Below are 22,420 nucleotides of genomic sequence, written 5' to 3' on the forward strand. Positions count from 1 at the left end.
CGCATCTACGCCGCTCGCGCCGCCATATTGAAAAAATGGCGCCTAGTAACAGTGTTTTGGAATATCTCCTTTCCGATGCATTTTACGAAAAAAACATTTATGTACAAAATTAAACTAAAAAAAATTTCCTACAATTTCTGTATTTAAAATTTTTTTCATAAATCAATCGTTTTTGGCGTACGAGCGCCGCAAAGTACATTTCAATAGACGTTTTGAAACAAAACTCATTTCCAAACTAATAAATGCACATTATACATTGGAGGTTGTGTCCGCTCCGCTAAAGAGTTGATGTAATTTAGTTGAATATTTCATTCATAGGAGATTCTGAGCAATAGAAAGCTACAGAAATAAAAATTAAACTGATTATTTTTTGATGATTTTAACTTCCAATCGTATAGTAAGATATTTGATCACGTGTTTAATTATGTCCAATCAGATTAGAATTATACTGAGAATTATCTACTGTAGAAAATTACCGATAGAATTTTTTTAAGTAGATTGTTTCTGTTTAATGGCAACCAGTTTCCTAGTTTTGATAACTGTCACATTTAAGAAAATATCCATAATATACCTATTAAAAAATAATCTTGAATATCACACGACAGTAAGAATAAATAAGAAAATAATGCTTAATTTTTACTCAAATTTGTTGCCATTGGGCAATAGCCACTCGAGCCCTGCGGGCTCTCGTGTCTATTGCCAGACAACAAATTTTCGAAAAACTGTCGCATTATTTTCAATTTATTCTCTCTCTTGTGATATTATACCCGATAATTTTTGATAATATCCCGTCGTCAAGTATATTACGTCAAATGCCCTTCGTTGCTACGAAAAAATACATTCGGTGACATTAATGACAATTAATGTTTTAAAAATTATAATAGCGATTACTTTCAGCCGTCAAATATTTATAACAACTCTGTATTTAATTGTACTAATTTGTACTTACATAAATAAATTACAATAAAATTTTGCTTTTGGACAGTTGTATTCATGAAATAATCGCAACAAATTGCACTGGATCTCTAAAATTATTATCAAATTATTGCCCTCGTGACACTTTGACATAATTTCACTCTTCTTCGGGTCGTGAAATTAAAACTGTCAAAGTGTCACTAGGGAAAAATTCGATAATTTTAGAGCTCTTGTGCAATTACTACTGAAAACTGGTCTACAAAATGTCCCCCTCACAAATAAATTTGACGTGTTTCTGCATATTTTTAGATTTTCTATAGGGATCAAATTATTATGAAGTGTGGTACCTTTTCAAATTGACACACTCTATACCTAAATATAACGCTATTGTTAAAATACTTGCCAGCAGGTGAAGCATGCGTCACTCTAGTAGTAGTAACCAGACCAGTTCTTTTATTTTTGAGTTGAAATAGTCTAGCAATGGATTCGACATGATTGTTTGGATCGTTCATAGCAGTACAATTGCTTTTATTAACAGCTGCAGTTACACCTACTGTACCTCTGTTTCCTTTAACTCCCCCAAGATACGCTGTAGCTGAACATGCCGAATCTGCAGTTTGGTGGTCCACACAGTACGTCTGAAAGTAATATAAAATATTAGCAATATCTGATGTATGTATACTCAACACTTCAGTTCATTAATTAGTTTCGGTGCGTTCGGAGCTATCAGTCGTCTTTCCCTCGTTGTATTCAGACTAGATCCCCAGTGACAACTTTTAAAGTTGTTATCTCTTCTTGCTTTAAAATTGTGTAATATGGAATTGAAATAATTATCAAAACTGTTTTAATTATCTGATCTTATTTAGTTTATGATATCTCCTGCTAGATGTTTTTATGATAGCTGTTCCAACGAGGATCTTGTTCTGTAACTGGTTGAAAAGTTGAACTCTGAATAATTCGTATTTTGAAAATAATCTGAACTGTGCTAATGGTGAAAAGAATGCCGAATGGATGGATCGAGTAGCTCAGAATACTCTTTAGATGCCATTGCCTGTCCAACGCAAAGATAAAGGAGGGGGAATTCTTGGTAAAGCAATCAAGTGAAAATGATTTGTTTATAGAAGTAACAAACCGACGCGGATTAGAATAGATACCAATCTGGCAATACAAGTAGTGAAAACAAGCAAAAAGATGAGGAATAAAAAAACAAAAACGAACGACATATTAGGTTTGTTCTAGCATCAGTTTCAAACGGTTTGAAACCATCAGCGACTAGTGGACCAGCGCGAGTAGAGGGGATATTACTGGTGACTGTATTATGTTCTCTCACTGACCAACTGTTTGTTGACGGTTTCTGACTAGTTTGACTGTTTGCTAGAACAAACCTATCATGAATAGCGACGAGGATCATCAAATCATTGAATAACCGAGTCCAACAGATAGCAAATGGATTTAAAAACCATAAAATAGAGATATGTTCAATATTAAAAAAAATAGAAGACAAATCACAGCACTGGCTAAGGCTCTATCTGCTGTATGTACTGTATAGCGGAAGCCCTAAGAACAATAAAGCAAAAGAAAGAGTGACTATTTCAATATACGAGAAATGGACAAAGAACAGTGAGAGTGTACCTAGACTACGAATCAGAAAGAATATTTTTTGTAGGGATAAATAGTGAAATCCAAAAATTAAAATTATTCAATGTAACGAAATACCCCAGGGAAAAAGGAAAGGTAAGTGAGCTCATAAAATATGGCAGACCAAATCTAATTCAACAGATAACAATAATATTTAATCAAGTCATTAAATTATAGAGTAATAACATCCAGCAATAGATGAAGTACAAATGTGGATAGACGAAGTGAAAACGGAGATGTTGAGAGTGGATAACTTTAGGAGGGTATCAATGGAAAGGGAGCTTGGAGACGGATGCTGGGGGAGGGCAGGGCCCGACTTCGGCTGTAGCGCCATTGGAGAAAGAAAGAAAGAGAGAGAGAGAGAGAGAGAGAGAGAGAGAGAGGTAGAGAGGAAGAGAGAGAGAGAGAGAGAGAGAGAGAGAGAGAGAGAGAGAGAGAGAGAGAAAGAGAGGTTTCCAATAGAATCAGATGCAATGTTGAAAAAAAATAGGTAATATAGCTAGTTAAAAATGGAAAGAATAAGAACAAAATGCAAAAAATAAAACATTTTTGGTTAGATTTATATTTTTTTGTTTGTTTCATATCTTTAGATGGCTTGAATTCCTCTTCGAAACATCTAAGCCATCACCTAACTATCTGTATACATGATATCTGCATAATAATTCGAATATTTTTACTTAATTTTGAAGTTTGTTTGATTAAATAAATATCTTATCCTACATTCCTATTCTTGTTGAGACTCTAAGATGAATCACGTTATTTTGTAATACAGTCTACTCTGTCACTGCTCTTTTTGGAAATAATTTATATGAGAATCATTAAACTGTATTATTTACCTTAGAAAATCCAGTATAAGGGAATTTTTCAAATGATAACTGTTGTTCTTCTCCTCCTATATAAACCCTTGTAGCAGATATGGTTGGAATGGACATTCCATCTCCAAGAAATAGAATCACATTTTTGGCAATATCTAAACATATAAAAAAGTAAGATAATGTAAAATTTAAATTGACTGAAATGGGATAATATAATAGATTTAGGGGAGAAGAAGACGCAAAAGCATAACTAGAATATGTGACTAATTGGCTACCGAGCTTTGATACCAAAATGTTCGTAATAAAAATCTGCACAACTTTTTCAATTAAATTTTTTGATTGAGATGGGAGAACATGTAAATACACAAGTAGAACGAAAAATTTTGATTTTGTAATTTTAATGAAATTTTAAATTTATCATTGGAATTGTAAATCGAATACCAATCTAAAACAAACGCAAACTATACCTAACAATAATAATGGTATAGCGATACGCTTTAATTACTATTTTTGATAATTTTAATTTTAATAATTTTTCTCAAAACGAAGTAATATGGGTCATATAAAAGTCACAGTTAATATACAAACCAGATGCTAAGTAAGACACGGTTTTACGAAACGAAATGCATCCCTAACCATATGTTTTTGGTGTGTTCAGTTTAACAAACTGAATTCCCTATAAATTAATTACCATATCAGACCATTATGTCAACAACTCACTTTGGACATGCATTCGATTTAAAACTGCAGAAGTGTTTCTGTTTTTATACGCCAGATCTAAATAATTTATTGCCCATCTGGTCAGAGGGTAGAAACACAAACATATTAGCGTCTGTGGATTTCTTACAGTCTCTTCATAGCATGAGAACCACGCAGACACGCCCGCACTCTCGCTAACAATCGACCCTCTTCCGAGATCTAAGCAAAACACCTTTTTGTTACCAAAATAAATAAACATTTTACTGTTCGTCGTTAACTTATTTTTATTATTTTTAATTAATTCCGTCAACTGACACCTACCGTAATATTGGTGACCCCGAGAACATTTAAAACGCCGCGAAAATTTAACAAATTAGTGCTAATAATATACATTTGCCGGTTTTTAAATACAGTGAGCATCGAAAATAACGGACAGTATCAGTGCCAACAACAGTGCTTCAGTGCTTCAGGATAACAGTGCTTCAGTTGATCGGATTTCAGTTAAATGTGCGTTGTGATAAACCCAGCAAAGTGTCAATTCGGTAAAAACGAGATTACCTTTTTGGGATACATAGTATCAGGTGGAGGACTCACATCTCAACAAGAAAAAGTAGCAGCTGTACAAAATTTCACTCAGCCAAAAACAGTGAAAGACCTACGCAGGTTTCTAGGTATGTTAAACTTCTACCGAAGGTTCATACCCAATGCAGCTGAGCTACAAGCACCAATACATGATGCCCTAAAAGGTAATGTTAAAGGAAAAGCACCAGTCGAATGGACACCACAGCGAATCCAAGCCTTTGACGACTGCAAAAACAGTTTAGCTAACACTGCTTTACTGAGCCACCCTGTAAACGATGTTGATATCTCCATCACTTGTGACACTTCTTATTTTTGTGCTAGAGCTGTACTACAACAAAAAACGGATACAGGTGTGGAACCTTTAGCTTTCTTTTCTAAGAAATTCTCACCTAGCGAAAAGAAATATAGTGCATACGACAGAGAACTACCTAGCCATAAAACACTTTAAACATATGATCGAAGGCAAGGACATAACGATATACACAGACCAGAAACCAATCACCTTCTCCTTTACTCAGAAGCTAGATAAATGTAGTCCTAGACAGTTTAGATATTTAGACTATATACATATAGGACAGTTTTGCACTAACATTCAGCATATTTCTGGATTAACAAATATTGTGGCAGACGCACTATCTCGAGTCGATAGCATCAAGAAAGATATCGATATCATGGACTTAGCTCTGGCACAAGATACTGATCCAGAACTGCAAACTTTTAAGTGAAAAAACATCACTGCAAATGAAGAAAATACGCTTTTCCGAACAAAACCTGAGTTTGTACTGTGACATATCAACATCTAGTCAGACCATTTGTACCGAAACCACTTCGAATGGCAATTTTTCGCACCATGCATAACCTAGCACATCCCGGAATCAACAGTTCTGTGAAGATGATCACACAGCGATATGTTTGGCCATCCATTAAATCAGATGTGAGGAAATGGACTCGAGCGTGTATACAGTGCCAAAAATCGAAAATATCGCGCCACATTGTTTCACCTACTGGAAGTTTTCTACCACCTTCCAGCCGATTCGAACATATCCACATAGACATTATCTTCTTCTTCTTAAAGTTCCGCTCCTATCGGAGATTGGAAATCATTCTGGCAATTATAATTTTGTTGGTTACGCGCCGGAATAGTTCAATTGAGCTGCATCCAAACCATTCACGGAGATTGCGTAGCCACGAGATTTTACGTCTTCCTACGCTTCTTCTGCCTTTGATTTTGCCCTGCATTATATTCCTTAATATTTTTTTTTATAGTATTTTTCACCTCTCATGATGTGCCCCAAGTATTCCAACTTCCTGATTTTTATGGAATTTAAAACTTCGCATTGTTTTCCTAGTTGTTCGAGCACTTTTGCGTTTGTTTTACGATATGTCCATGATATTTTCAGAATACGTCTATAACACCACATTTCGAATGCTTTCAGGTTTTTAAAGTTGGATTGTTTTAGTGTCCATGCCTCAACCCCATACAAAATGGTGGAGAAAATATAACAACGAAGTATTCTTATCCAGAGCGTTATATTGATATTGCGATTACAGAAAAGTTTCCTCATTCTGTTAAAAATGGATCGTGCAATTTCAATGCGGCATCTTATTTCTTTTGTCTGATCAGTATCTTCTGTGATCCATGCTCCAAGGTATTTGTAAGAAGATATTTGCTCAATTTCTGTATTATCCAGTACTAGTCTAACTCTGATGTTTTGTGCTTTTGTAAATACCATGAACTTGGTTTTCTTCAAATTTATTCTTAGTCCATAATCGTTGCAATGTATATTTAGTTGTTGAGCAAGGTATTGCAATTCTTCCAGTGTTCCCGCTAGAAGTACGGTATCGTCAGCATATCTTATATTATTAAGTGGCTCACCGTTTATTATTAGGCCCGCATTGACTTCGGCCAACGCTAATTCTGAGATGGCTTCACTATATAAATTAAATAACAAATTGATAAAATACACCCTTGGCGCACCCCACGACGAATCTGGATATCCTCAGTCAGTTCATTTTCAACTTTCACTTTTGCTGTTTGATTCCAATAGATATTACATATAATTCTAATGTCTCTACTGTCTATGTTTTTATTTAACACAATTTCTTTGAGACGATTATGCTGCACTTTGTCAAATGCCTTCTCAAAATCAATGAAACAGGCATATACTTCCTGATTCATATCTAGGCATCTTTGCGAAAGAACACTTACTACAAACAGTGCGTCTCGTGTTCCCAGACCTTTCCTAAATCCCATTTGTGTATCAGTCATGCCTTTGTCTAATTTCTTATGTATTCTATTGTGAATCACTTTTAAAAACAATTGCAAGACATGACTCATTAAGGCTATGGTGTGATGTTGATTGCACTCCTTTGCATTGGCTTTTTTGGGTAGCAGTATAAATGTCGATTGGAGCCATTCTTTAGGTATTATACCTGTTATATATATGGTGTTAAATAAGTCCAAAAGAAGGTTAATAGATTCAGTATCCACAATTTTGAGTAATTCGATAGGAACTTCATCAGGCCCGGGAGATTTACCACTTTTAGCTTGTTTCATTGCATATTCGACTTCTTCTCGTATAATGTCAGGTCCAGTATCATCTTTAAATTCTTTTGGTGCTTCTGTTCTCTCTTTGTCTTCAAAAAGCTGTGCTATATATTGTCATAAGTATCATATCTGTCATAAGTGCACCACTTTCATCTCTTAGTTGGCTAGTTTGAAGTGTTGTTTTCATTCCTGTTAGTTCTCTAATTTTTTTATGCATGTTAAAAAGTCATATTTTTTCTCAAATTCTTCCAGTTCCTTGCACTCCTCATGTAACATTCTCTCTTTAGCTTCTTTTATTTTCTTTTTAATTAATCTATCGGTTACATTATATTTAATTGGATTTTTTGTTTTGAATGATTTTCTTTCATTCATTAATAATATTATCTCTTCAGTCATCCAGTCTTTATGTTTTCTTTTCTTTGGTTTTAAGTTTTCACTCGCTGTTTTAATTACTGCTTGTTTTATATTTTCCCATTTCTGATCAATGTTATAGCTACTATTATTCAGTTCTTGGGCAATATGTAAATTTTTAGTAAGAGTTTTTACAGTTTGTTCCTTTGTTTGTGGTTCCCTTAATCTCTTAACATCAATTCTACTTTGCGTGGGTTTTTTAATCAGCTTTAATTTGATTCGTAATGTGACTACTATGGGGTTATGGTCTGAACCGATATCTGCTCCAGGGTAAGTTTTGGCAGAAAGTATAGAATTACGAAATCTTTTTCTAATGAGGACAAAGTCAATTTGATTTCGGATTGTCCTGTTGGTTGTGTCTCTGGGAGATTTCCATGTATACAATCTTCTTTTTGGTAGCTTAAAGAGTGCGTTAGCTATTACAAATTCTTCCATCTGACAGAATTGTATTAAACGGTCACCACGTTCATTTCTATTTCCTAGACCATATTCACCCACATATCCATCCACTCTTCCCTGGCCAACTTTGGCATTGAAGTCGCCCATTACTATTGTACTGTGATGTTTCTTCATTGACTTTAAGACTTGTTCCAAATCATGGTAAAATAGTTCAATTTCGTCTTCCTCTTTATCTGCCGTCGGAGCATAAACTTGAATAAAATTCACTATACCTTTCTTAGACTGAAGTTGTAATGATACGATTCTATCAGAATAAGGAGTAAAACTTACTACAGAGTAGTTGACCTTTTTTGCAACTAAGATAGCAACACCATAGCGATGATTAGTCTCGATAGACATTATAGTGATGCCGGTTTCAGAAGGAAACAGATACTGTCTAACATGCGTCGACCGTTTCACACGTTGGCCAGAAGCTTTCCCGATGCCTAATCAAGAAGCAGACACAGTAGCCAGTACATTTTTTTCTGGTTGAATAGCTCGTTTCGGCACTCCCAAGCGCATCGCAACAGATCAAGGCCGACAATTCGAATCGCATCTTTTCAAATCGATCTGAAAATTAACTGGAATTACCCATTTAAGGACAACCGCCTATCATCCTCAAGCAAATGGTATGGTAGAAAGGTTTCACCGACAGTTAAAAGCAGCAATTCGAAGTCATGAAAACATCCGATGGACCGAAAGCCTACCTTCAGTGTTACTGGGCATAAGAGCAGCGTGGAGAGAAGATTTAGGTACTTTAGCCTCCGAACTCGTGTACGGAGAACCATTGTGTTTGCCAGGTAAACTATTGTTTTCGTCGCAAAAAAACACCGACGACAGTGCTCACATATACCTAAAAACGCTTTGAAACCATTTCGAAAACCTCCGTCCTACGCAACCGTCGCATCATGGGTCCGCAGCACCTTCATTTTCAGACATGAAAACCACCTCTCACGTTTTCATCCACCGTGATACAATCAAAAGCAGCTTAGAAAACCCATATCACGGTCCTTTTCCTGTAGTCCAACGAGGTGACAAGACTTTTGTCGTCCGTGTAAATGAAAAAGAAACCACAATTTCCATAGACAGATTGAAGCTAGCTTACGAGCTTCACGAAAGTACCCATCACGAACCAGAAAAAATGATAGTATCCAACAAAACAAACAGCAGACCTAAGAGAAAGGCATGATTTACCGGAAGTTATCAAGAAAGTGTGGGTTAACAGTGAATTCAGTGATTTTTCTTTCTCCTCGTGTAAACATTGCGTTGTTTTATTTGCTGTTATTTTCAATTTTCATCATATGTATATATTATGTATTACCTATCGTCTTAGTCTCTCGGAGGGGGGTATATAGCGATACGCTTTAATTACTATTTTTGCTTATTTTAATTTTAATAATTTTTCTTAGAACGAACTAATATGGGTCATATAAAAGTTACAGTTAATATGCAAATAATTCCCCATAAATTAATTACCATATCAGACCATTATGTCAACAACTCACTTTGGACATGCATTCGTTTTAAAACTGCAGAAGTGTTTCTGGTTTTATACGCCAGATCTAAATAATTTATTGCCCATCTGGTCAGAGGGTACAGATTGGTTACACAACTGGTCAGAGGGTACACAAACAGATTAGCGTCTGTGGCTTTCTTACAGTCTCTTCACAACATGTGATCCACGCGGACACGCCCGCACTCTCGCTAACAATCGACCCTCTTCCGAGATCTAACTTCTTTACTGTTCGTCGTCAGCTTATTTTTATTATTTTTAATTAATTCCGTCAACTCACACCTACAGGAATAATAATTGTCATGTCGTTATAGCTCAAACAAATAATACTACCTATCCCAATTATACATTAATGGATGCTCCTAACAAATGTCGAAAATGTTAACAAGCCATGACATCAATGTTGGATGTTACTCGTAAATCGTCCAACACATCCGGAAAATATTGTTCAACATTTAAACACAATGTTACTAAAGATCAGTAGGCGAATGTTGTTTATAAAGTAAATTGTAAATCTACCTACATCCATAAGCGAGATTCCTACAGCATCTGCCACTTCTCGCATTTCGACCCCTTTCTGTCCATCCAGTCGTCTCCTTTGAAGGTTCTATCTCTCAATTTGTACCGTACATTTTCTTCCCAGGCAACTGAATGCCTTCCCATTCTTCTTCTTTGTTGTGGTATGTAATTTAAAACTTTCTTTGGCCATTTATCTTCATTCATTCGTTTCACGTGACCATACCGCACTAGTTGTCTCGTTTCATTTCAATCTGCACTGGAATATACAGCATTTATGCTTCTAATATCTTCATCCCTGATGTGATCTTTTTTGGATATACCACATTCTTTACTTGAATAATCCATTTTTACTACTTCTATTATTTTTCTACCTTTTTTCGTGATCTGCCAAACTTCTGCTCCATATGTCATAATAGGCTCTACCAAGGTTAGATAGATTGTCAATTTCGTTTTTTGTCTTATATTTTTAGAACATAGTAGGGAACTTAGAATATTTACCGCTTTTTTGCGTTCTGTTTTCGATGTCTCTTTTAGTAGTGCCTTCTTTGGATATTATATGTCCGAGATATTTATATTCTTTATTGTTAATATGTACTGCAATTTTAAATATCTACTGCAAGTCAACATCTATTGAGAAATACACCAATATCTACATAGAAGGGTTGTTGTACATAAATATAGAGAACAAACCAATAAACTAAACACTACAGCTTTAGCGGTGCTTTTGATTTTTAAAATGTATAGATTTTAAAGAAAGAACAGAACTTCAACAAAAGATGTATATTGGATATAATTCGCATAAAGAAATATCAAATTTGTATCAATTACATGACCGATTTCAAGGTTATTTCCAATATATATGACAACTTAATAAATTGACTTAAATACGACCCTGGACCTACCGCAGTTTAAAGCATCCCTCATGGGGTTTTAGTTTCAATTTCCAATCTGTAACTCTACCATCCTATCTACTTTTTAGATTGGCTTTACACGTGTCCGGCATATCAGTGACAAAATCACATCTACGGTTTTAGTTATGTTAACCTTCTTCTTCTTCACCTGTTTGCATCCACTCCTGGACAAAGGCCTACCCATCAGTTCTCCATTCTTCTCTGTTTTGTGTAGGGATGGACTCGAGCCGAGCCAAGCCGAGCTTTTGAAAAGCTTGTGCTCGGCTCGAAATTTCGAGCCGAGCTCGAGATAGAAGCTCGGCTTGAACTTCGAGCTTGCAGGTTGAGCTCGTGGCTCGTGCCGGCTCGGCTCGAATAGTTCGAGCCGAGCCGAGCCGAGCTCAAAAACATAATAATGAATGTAAAATATAACATTCGTAGTAATTTTTTTTACTTATAATAGTCAAATATAAGAAATAATAAGAAATTCACTAAATGCTTTTCACATAATAGCTACATACTCTGTCATAGTAACGTTAGGAGACAAGAAGAGCGAGATATTTTTTTTCTTAGATTAATGAACAAATAGGAGAAATTAAAAATGTTTATTTCACAGTTTGTCTTAATTTCTGTTTAAAAAACTATGATAATGTATGATTTTAGTGTTCGTCCTGAAATAATGTCAGTCTTTTTAAAATAACCGGATTTAAAGGAAGCCAAGAAAATAGTTTTATCGCTGAGAAACTATATAGGTAGATATATTACGATAGTTTAATATAAATTTCAAATAAGATGGCATATTTGTATTAAGTATTATGACAAGATAGTGGATGAATTGTTTGATAACACCCGGATTTCGTATAGTGTAGTGATAATAAATAATACAAATAACAATAAAAAGTAAAGTCTAATACGACCAGACTAATCCATAAATAATCGGAGTAGGAAAAAGCAGCATATTTTATGAAAACATTTTTTTAAATATCAATATTCATATGTACATACAGTGTGGCCAAGCCAAATGGAATAAATTTATTATTTCGTGAATAAGCGCTTTTGGAAAAAAAATCCGAAACAGGTCGGTTTTTATTTTTAAATTACAATTTTTTGGCATATACTCGTATATGATAGTAGCTCATTTGAACGGTTATGAAATTCTCTATTCAGTAATATAAATATTAACATAATATACAGGGTGTCCAATTTTTTTTTAATTAAATTAATTGACACAAAAATGAGAATGTATATGTAATTTATTTAATTCAAAATACATTTTGCTACTGTCAGTAAACAGAAAGAATGTTCATTTGACAAATAAACATAGCTTTTCACTTAAATTCAATGTTCAAGATGCCACTCACCTGCCTCTTGGTAGTTTGAACATTTAATTTAAGCGAAAAGCTGTGTTTATTTGTCAAATAAACATTTTTTATGTTTTCTGACAGCAGTAAAATGTATTGTGAATTAAATAAATTACATACATTCTTCTTTTTGTGTTAATTAATTTAATTCGAATTTTTTTTGGACACACTGTATACATAATTATGTTAATATTGATATTACTGAATAGAGAATTTAATAACCTTTCAAATGAGCTAGCACATGACCCCTATTCCCATTTAAAAAAATAATCGATTACGTCATGACGCCCAGATGGATGACGTCATTAGTATGATATATGTAGGTATTATATATGCCAAAAAATCGTAATTTAAAAATAAAAATCGACCTGTTTTGAGATCTTTTTCCAAAATCGCTCATTCACGAAATAATGAATTTATTCCATTTGGCTTTGCCACACTGTATAATACTATTGGTAATATTGTAATGTAGTACCTACCACCTAAAAGGCCTGCATAAATAAATAAAAAATATAAATAAAAAGTATCAAGTATTTTATTGTCTTATATTACTAGATTCGCATAAAATAAATCTTTCACTAAACTTAATACAGATGAGTTGTAACTCTTTTTTTTTTAATTTAAGTAACTAAAAAACCTGTGTCACCTGAAAAATATTTTTGTACACTTACAGTCAATTATAAATAGGTACATAGTATCTCCATTAACATTTTATATCGGAGATACTATTTAAAAAAAAATTACATTGTTAATAAAAATCATTTACAAGAGGAAAGGAGGAAAGTGTAGGTATATATTTAAAAATAACATTATAACTCTATTCTTACCAAATTATACATATACGACTCTACTTCAACAATAAATAAAATTAAACCTAGAACTAATTTAAACGATTAAAATTAAAAAAAAAATTGTTTTACACATTTTTCAAAATTGGGTTTTCTACCCAAGAGTTTAGACATAAGAGGCACTTAGCCGATTCATTAGTCAATCTATTGCGTTGTTTTCGAATAATTAAGCCAGCTTTCGAAAACAATCGCTCAGATGGTACGGACGTAGCAGGAATACTTAGTAAGTCTCTGGCCATTTCAGCAAGAACAGGAAATCTTCCTTTATTTACCTGCCACCACTTTAAAATATCTTCGTTGCCAGTACTTTGCGGGAGTGCTATGTAGTCATAGAATTCAGTACTTAAGTCTTTTGGTTTTGTTATGACCTTTGATTGATAATAGCTTTCGAAATTGATTTCAAGCTCATCTTGTACTTCCATGACCACCGACGATTCAGATGTACTTTGCGTTATATTTTCTACAGCTTGCTGATTTCCTTCATACTTTTTTAACAGTTTTTTAAACACTGAATACGATTCGTTCTTTAAGTCCCTTCCCCAAAGTGAGTTATCAAATGCTTCAAGTTTATGTCTTGGGTCTAAAATAAGTACTGCACAGTAAATCCAATTTGTTTGTCTGTAATGTTTTAAAATTTTATCTCTGGCCTTTTGAAATGCAGTTAAAAGTTGTTCATCTACACAGGAACGATTCGGTTTATCGTCAAGCAACTTTGATTGTAATTCGATTTTGTCTAACAGTATATTTAAACTGACTATCACTGATGGAAGCGTTGCGTATTTGTCTCCTCCAAGGTTTTCGCTTACTATTTTAAACATCTTTAAAAATTTACAGACGGAAGCTAACATCTGCCATTCGTTTTGGTGTAGTCGAAAATTGTTTAATTTATTGACACTGTCGCTTGCACATAGACAGTCGATCCCCTTTTTTAACTTTAATGCGACATCCAACATATCATGAGTGGAGTTCCATCTTGTTGGAACATCCAGAATAGGTGAAATCTGTGTAGATGCCCCAGCAGTTTGGCACGCACTTTTAAAACGGATCCGTAATTTTTCAGATTTTTTTATTTTCTTAAATATATAACGAATTTTATCCAAACAGTTAGTTGGTGTTTGAATATCTTCATCTAGAACATCGTTGTGTTCGAACTCAACCTCTTCATCTACGTTACTGCTTTCTTCATCTTCAGCCTCCCCTCCTACTTCTTCTTCTATTTTCAGAGATTTTAAGCAATCTTGAACAGCCAAGTTCAGAATATGTGCTACACATTTAAAATGTTGATTAACGTCATCAAAAGAAGGAATAAGCTTTTTTAACTCCTGCATGAACGTTGTATTTGCTGCAGTGTTGTCAACAGTTATGCCTTGAATTTTCGATGTGATGCCATAGCTCTGCAAAGATTCATAAAACAACTTGGCAATATCTCTCCCAGTATGAAGCCCATGTGAAGGTGAGAAATCGATAACTACAGACTGGAGTTGCCAATGGTCATCAATAAAGTGGGCGGTGATCCCATAATAAGATTTTCCATTAATTGCCGTCCAGCCATCAATGGTAAAAGATATTCTTGATGTGTTTTGTTGTAGTATATGCATAACTTTTTTTTGATCCTGTTCAAAACGGGACACAACCATTCTCTTTAAAGCTTTTCGTCCAGGCAGGTTTATTCCAGGTTTGATTTGATCGAAGAAGTTCCTTGTTGCTTCGTCGTCAAAAAACGAAAAAGGTAGGTATTTAGTGGCCACCCAATCAACGATAAAGTTTTCATCTTTAGGTTCATTCACGGATTTCTGCAATAAACATAAACGAGTGTAAATTACTTGATATTTGAATGTAAATTTGAATTATTTTTAAAATAAAGCTATTATTTTATTGTATTTATTTTGCTATTTATTATTTCCCAGCCAACATGAATTCACACTAAATTACCAGAGCCCGCTAATAGTTAAAATAGGATTGGAGGTCGTTGGGTAGGTACAATGAACTGCACACTAAAGGGATTACCGAATTGGGCGCTGAATTTTTTGAACTTTTTTTTTGGTTTTTCCATAAATAAACAAATTAAATTGACCTAGTCTTTTAGAAAATTATGAAATATAAAATATTTTAATTATAACTTTTATTTGTTCTTTAAGTCAATATCATTTACATTGTTAAAAAACTAAATCATTGAGAAAAGTAGTAATAGATAATGAGAAATTATCTAATTGTTTAGAATTATTATAGCAGCCCAGCGGGTAAACAAAATTATTTTTACCAACTTTACGGCAATTGAACCAACAAGAATATTAGCAAGAATAAGGAGACAATGGTTGTTAAGTGTTAAATGTTCTTTACGTATTTTATATTTTAATTTTTGGTTCCTTTCAGACTTTTGTAAGCTTTGGTTTCAAACAACACAAAAATAGAAGTAATTAAAAACTAAATTATGGACGAAAACGGCAAGAATTACTTGTCGCAGACGGAAAAGTTTTATAAAAGTAAAATGAAAGTGATAAAACATGGTAAAAAACATAAAAGGGAGTTTGGGTGTGGTACCAATTATTAAAGATAAAATGAGATAAGTTTAAGGTGGTTATGGCGCGTACAATGCGCAAAGGTACCATTTCATCCAAAAAGCGAAAATGTGTGTCGCACCTGGAGCTAGTAAGAGAGGAAGAAGAAGCCGTTATGGTAAAGTTAGGAATGACATGGCGGTAAAGAATATTTATTCTGATGTGGCTCAAGACAAAAAAGGCAAATATGTATAATGATGATGATGTAATAGAAGAGAATATATTAGGCTATTGATTATGTTCAAAATAAGATGGCTAAAAGGAACTACAACGTTCACGGGGTTTTATTGTTTCTTGTTTCATATGGTCAATGGACCTCTAAATATGAAAACACCGCGGAGTGCTTCCATTTACAGGGGTGCGTTTTTGAGAAAGGGGTGAATTAACCCCTATGAACTAAGGTACATAGTATGAGTTCTATGCCCTTTTAGTACATACATTTCTACAGCAAAATTGTTCGAAATTAAATTTACTATTGAATTATCACCTTTTAAAGTTTAAAAGTGTTTTTTAAAAAATATAATAAAAAAATGCAAATTCATCCTTCCTCTTTAAAATGACGTTTGGCAGAGGTCATCGCTTATAACTCGACAACAACTAATTTTAGACAAATATCACAAGAGACCTTTTTTGCTCAGAATTATCCAAAGAATCTAAAAAGACCTTAATACTATCAATTTCTTTACAGGGCTTCTCATAAAGCCCTTATTTTACCATAATTTGTTAATAACAATTAAACGGACCATATTTGGGCTTCCAGACCACTTCCATTGGATTCAGCGACCCAAAAAACTTATAATACCACCATTAAATCACGGGGAGCTCGAACTTTCCCACGGGACCCCCTCTGTTGCGACTAGACAATGGATCTCGGATTTGCATTTTAGGTTAAGTAGGTATATCAATTTTCATTATAATTAATGCAATTGTTAGTACTGAAAACTAACAGCTTAAAATTTTATAATTTTACTCAGTTTGACAACATTGTTTAACGTTAAGCAATTATTTAATGCCAAATATTTATCAGATTATTACATCGACCAAAATTTTATTAAGAAAATTCCCAAAAAAACTGGTTATGAACAAAAAATTTTATTACACTTTTTTTTCCAACAATAATAAATAAAAACTGAAACATCATGCAAAAAAATAATAAAATATTATTTTTGAATATTTGCATTGTTTTGGCACATCGAAAACTTTGGCGTTAATACTTTGAATATTGACATTACAATAGTAAAATGTGTTCTTACCTTAATTGTTAAGAAATTATGAAGTGGTCCAGCTTTGCTAGTTCCAGGTTGAGAGAGCTTTGGAAAAATAGTACCATATTCCTTTGGATGTTTACTCAATAAGTGCCTTTTTAAAGTAGTTGTAACGGAAAGTTTTACTTTAAACTCACTTTTAATTTTTCGTTTGTTACATAATTTGCATGTCGCTAATTTGTTTATTTTGTCAATAATTTTAAACTCAAAAAAGCATGTAAACTTGCTCCGAAATGTCGAAGTTTCGTCAAGAGTATAATCGCCGCTAACGCTTTCAGTCGACTTAGTTGACACTTCACTATTTTCACTTGGACTTGGAGAAGGAAGATTTGTGTCCATAAAACTATCATCACTATCGTAATTAAACATTTTAAAAACGCGAAAAATTTGGAATTAGGTTCCTAAACAGAAATGGACGAACAGCAACTTCAACTTCTTTCTCAAGACTGAAAAGATTGTAATAACTATTAGATTTCTTTCCTACTACCCGTAAAATACAAACGTGCTAGTTTTCTTAAAATCGGAATTATTTTCTTAATACCTACAGATTTAGCAAAGTTTATACTGAGAAATAAGTTACAATAAAACATTCAACTGTACAGATTAACAGTAAATTTCTATTGTTAAATTCATATCATTATGTCCAAAACCATTCAAGTATGGAGGTACGAGGTAGAATCCCAATTTTATAATCCTCCATAAACTTAAACTGCCTCTTGTAACCTTCTTAAGAATTTGTTTATCAAAAAGACTAACTTCTAGGAATGCGAATATTTACATTTTACCATAACAAAAAAATATGTTCATTAAAATTTTTACCTCTTCCGAGTAACTATAGTAAAAATGAGAAGTACATAACTGCATTTTATAAATCCTATTCAAATATTTAGTGACGATATTAGGAATAATCGAAATGCAAGAATATTATTTAAAAAGGAATTTATACAGAGTGTCCGTAAAATATGTAATAAATTAGATACTTCCTTAATCCTTTTTAAAAATATCTGGAATTCGTGGAGTTTTAATTTTAATGTTCTACCTTCTACCATAAAATTTGATTATACAGGGTGATATACATTAAGCTGATATGTATGAGGTAAATGTACACTCTGTACCTACGTTGTGACATTTTTAGATCGAAAAAATGAGCTGATGTTAAAAAGGTATGATACTTGGGGTCTAACGGACAGAATTTCAAAGATATGCGCTATGAAAATAAATTTTATTGATTTCAAATTATTAATCTAAGAATTTGAAAGTAATCCAGTAATTGATACATGACTTTATCTTAAATTTTCACACTCCCACGTCTTCCAATCCACCTGTTCGGAAAAATTTCGTCTACGTACCTTGGAACATCTACAGCATAATGCGGAGGCGCAATATCCTATTGAAACCATAAACTTTCATCAAAACCTCCAGGATTAATTCTACTGGGAAATAAATAAATTAATGTAGGTGCGAGATACCCCGTTAAAGACTGATGTTATGCGACTCGTTTCAATTACCTTTGAAAAGTAGGGTCCGATAATTGTTAGCCCACATATTTACCTTTTGCAGGTATTGTGTATGAAGCTGTTATATTTACAAAAAATCCGATGGCGTCATCACCTTTATGTGTATCACTCTGTGTAATTAAATTTGGTTGTAAAATGTAGATCATTAAAATTAAAAATCGACGTGTTTTAGATTTTTTTCAAAAGACTTTTAGTTTAGGAAATATCCCATTTATTTAATACATTACGGACACACTGTATATTGCAAATACATATTTGTCGTCTAAATTACTTATTCTCAAACAAAAGTATCAGTGGTATCAAAAATAAATAGAAAAAATATTAGAGTATTAGCTAAAATATTGACAAGCTCGTTAAGGAAAGCTCGGCTCGTTTCCAATTCAACTCGGCTCGGCTCGAAAAAAATTTGGCTCGGCTCGAAGCTCGGCTCGCAAGAAACAAACAGGCTTGAGCTCGAAGCTCGGCTCGTCAAACGAGCCGAGCTTCGAGCCGAGCCGAGCTAAGCTCGAGCTTGTGTCCATCCCTAGTTTTGTGTTACTTGGTGCCAGTTTATTCCCATTTTTGCTTTGATGTCTTCTCGCCATCGTCTTTTGTGGTTTTCCTTTGGTGGGTCTGTTAATAACATCTTACTACAATAGTAGTAATTGATCCTAATATTTTTACCAGTCAACTATAGTTGTTTTAACGACGTCTTGTAGGATTCAACTAGTCTATACTCTTAAAAAATCTGATCGAAAACAATATTGCAAATAAAGAACCGGTATATAGCCCAGTAAATGAACGGGAAATACGGCAATACCGTGTAATTTTCAGGGGCAACTCCGAATTGCATGAAAATTTGGATTTAGGTTCTACTTACTCTCCACTTCAAAGTTGAATTTGTGCCGTTGGTTGCTTTTACTTGGGGGGTGATAGTCACTCCTTCTCGGGGGTGAAGAGACATACGTTCAAGATAAGCCCGGAAATGGATAAATTGACTGATTATAAGCAACTTTCGCTCTATAGAGTTTTTATGTAAGTAAATAATTTTCGAGATATTTGCAATTGAAAATTTTTATTTTTCGACAAAAAAACTACGTTTTCAAACGGTTTTCCGCAAATAACTCAAAAAGTAAATATTTTATCGAAAACAATATTCCTCGCAAAAGTGTAGCTTATAAAAGAACTAAAAACATGGTGTATCAGTTAATTCTATAAACCGAGTAAAAGCAAAGTTGTAGCTCATGAAACATACGTTGTTAGTCGTCTAGTTCCAAATCGAATATTTCAACGTGAAATCACCGAAAAATTAGGCACTTTTCGGGAAAAATCCATTTAAACTTTTTTAAATTGTTTACAAAAACTTCATTTTAATTGTTTATAAAAGTTTATAGCATTAAAAATAAGCGAGATATAATAAAGTTGGCCCCCCTTTTTTGGTAAAAGAAGCATGAAAATCTGCTCGTGTTTAGCTCCCCAAATGAAATTAATCGTTACCGCTTTACAAACAATTTACTTTATTTTTCTATTCCTTATATGATCTGTCAGTCTCACCGATTTAAAGTGCTTATTTTTGAAACTGTTATAGTTTTTATCTTACGAAAAAGCAACATGAAACTATCATATTTATAACAGCAATACCTATAGCGAAAAAAGATTATTTAATTTTTCCAAAATTTTTAGAAATTTTTTTTTACTATACAACCTAATTTTTTCAAAAATAAGCATTTCAAACCGGTCAAACTTATAGATCATATAAACAATATACATACATTTAAAGTAAATGGTAAAGCGGTAACGAGTAATTTTATTTATGGTGCTAAATACGGGGTGATTTTCACGATTTTTTTAACAAAAAGAAAGGGCCAACATAAATTTTATCAGTTTTTCCCGAGAATTGCATAATTTTTCGGTGATTTCACGTTTAAATATTCGATTTGCAATTAGACGAATAAGAACGTATTTTTCATGAGCTACAACTTTGCTTTTACTTAGTTTATAGACTTTACTGATACATTTTTTTTATTTTTTTATAAGCTACACTTTTTCTAAGCATATTTTTTTCGATAAAATATTTAATTTTTTGAGTTATTTGCGGAAAACCGTCTGAAAATAAACATTTTTAATCGTAAATATCTCGAAAAGTATTGATTTACATAAAAATGTCTATAGAAAGAAAGTTGCTTATAATTAATCAGCCAATTTATCCAGTTTGGGGCTTATCTTGAACGTATGTTTTCACCCCCGAGAAGGGGTGACTGTCACCACTCAAGTAAAAGCAACCAACGGCACAAATTCAACTTTGAAGTGGAGGGTAAATAGAACCTAAATCCAAATTTTCATGCAATTTGGAATTGCCCCTGAAAATTACACTCCAAAACGGTAATTTATTGGACTAATAACAAATTTCTTTCCTTGTGGGTAGATCTACCGTAGTTAAAATGTTCAAGCTTTCAATTATGTTACAAAAAAATAAAGACACGTCTTCAACCACGTTAATAGGTTAAACAGAAGTTTTAAAAAGCAAATCTTTACTGTTTGTTAATTTGTCACTTACTTTGATTTATTTTTCTGGCAAGTCGATCTTGAATAGCTGAAGCAGCTTTGCGATACCAGAATTGTTTATCCTTTTCTGCAGCGATTTCGTTCTCTGATCTACTTCGTACCGGTTTATAAGGAAATGGGAACTCATCATCTTGATATATATTTAGGGGTTGTTCTAATCTTCCTAAAAATAATAACGTCAATTAATTTTAACACTTTTTATGGAAACAATAATTTGGTATATCCAGCTCTTATCTACTTTGTTGCTATTATAAAATATTTAAAAACCTATTCAAATAACAAGACACAAGAGAAATGCAGTAACTTGAAATAAAATTTAATTCAAGCTACTGCATTTAATGTACATCTGTACATGTACAGCTTGATTTATTAATTTTTACACGAATTATGTAAGTATTTACTTATCTAAGTCTACTTTCTTAAGACGGAATATTGTTCACACATTTGAGTAGAATATATATAATTATTTTTTCTATTATAACTGAAGCTAGAATTACAAGCAAAATGCATTATTTTGCCGATTCTATGGGTTTTTGCACATACTTCCTTTTTCAAAAATAAAATATTTTAAAATTATTTCCTTTTTTTATAAATATGGAAAACTTTATTTATTCGCCAATAAATAACTGGAAAAAACAAACAATTTAACTATAAGTAGATTTATTCAGAAATTCAGAAAATAACCATCATGATAGAAAACTACTACCAAACATTGTATGAGTCAAAAGCCAAACCACCACCAGCAACGGCGAAGAACGCCGAAAAATAGTAAAAAATGTCGGAACTGAAGATATACCAGATAACAGAGGACGAAGTAAGAAATGCAATGAGTACAATGCGAAATAAAGAAAGCTCCAAGTGAAGACGGAATAGTATTGAAATTGATAAAGTATGAGGGACAACACATCATAAAAATGCTAAAAATTATATTTAACAAATGTATAGAAATATGCGAAGTACCCACAGCTTGGTTAAATGCTCGTATAATAGTCATATTTAAAAATAAAAAGAGATATAAATTTTAAAACTATAGATTTATATATTACTGTCATGTTCTTCGTGTTCCACTCATTAAAATGCCCAATTGGTGATACACACCAGTCTGAATTTTGCATGAGAGTTTAATGAAAGGGCAACAAATCAATTGGAAGTTCTGTCCGACAAGATACATCTGACGTGTTCGTAGTCTGACGTTCCAAATTTTTAACCTGTTCCACCATTAAAACCTAATCCAGTGTTCCCATATATCAAAGTTTGCCGGACTAGACACCGTTAAGCTATTAAAAAATTTTCAACTTGCTATGAATCGACTTTTTTTTATGCGGGATCCAGGCCTAATATGTTGCAGGATCTATAGAA

General features: G+C 33.2%; 1 protein-coding gene across 2 annotated transcripts in view; it reads right to left on the bottom strand.

The window, feature by feature from the left end:
* The window catches only part of LOC126882768 (membrane-bound alkaline phosphatase-like), a 118,345-nt gene that overhangs the window by 54,979 nt on the left and 40,946 nt on the right, over nt 1–22,420 (bottom strand). For both annotated transcript variants that reach the window (XM_050647768.1, XM_050647765.1), the window contains exons 2-4: nt 21,054–21,224; nt 3,390–3,523; nt 1,319–1,553 (exon numbers count right to left, since the gene is read on the bottom strand). In XM_050647768.1, the coding sequence (XP_050503725.1) occupies nt 1,319–1,553; nt 3,390–3,523; nt 21,054–21,224 (540 nt within the window). The remainder of the gene's footprint in view (nt 1–1,318; nt 1,554–3,389; nt 3,524–21,053; nt 21,225–22,420) is intronic.

Source organism: Diabrotica virgifera, chromosome 1, assembly GCF_917563875.1.
Source record: "Diabrotica virgifera virgifera chromosome 1, PGI_DIABVI_V3a".
In the NCBI taxonomy this organism is placed as follows: domain Eukaryota; kingdom Metazoa; phylum Arthropoda; class Insecta; order Coleoptera; family Chrysomelidae; genus Diabrotica; species Diabrotica virgifera.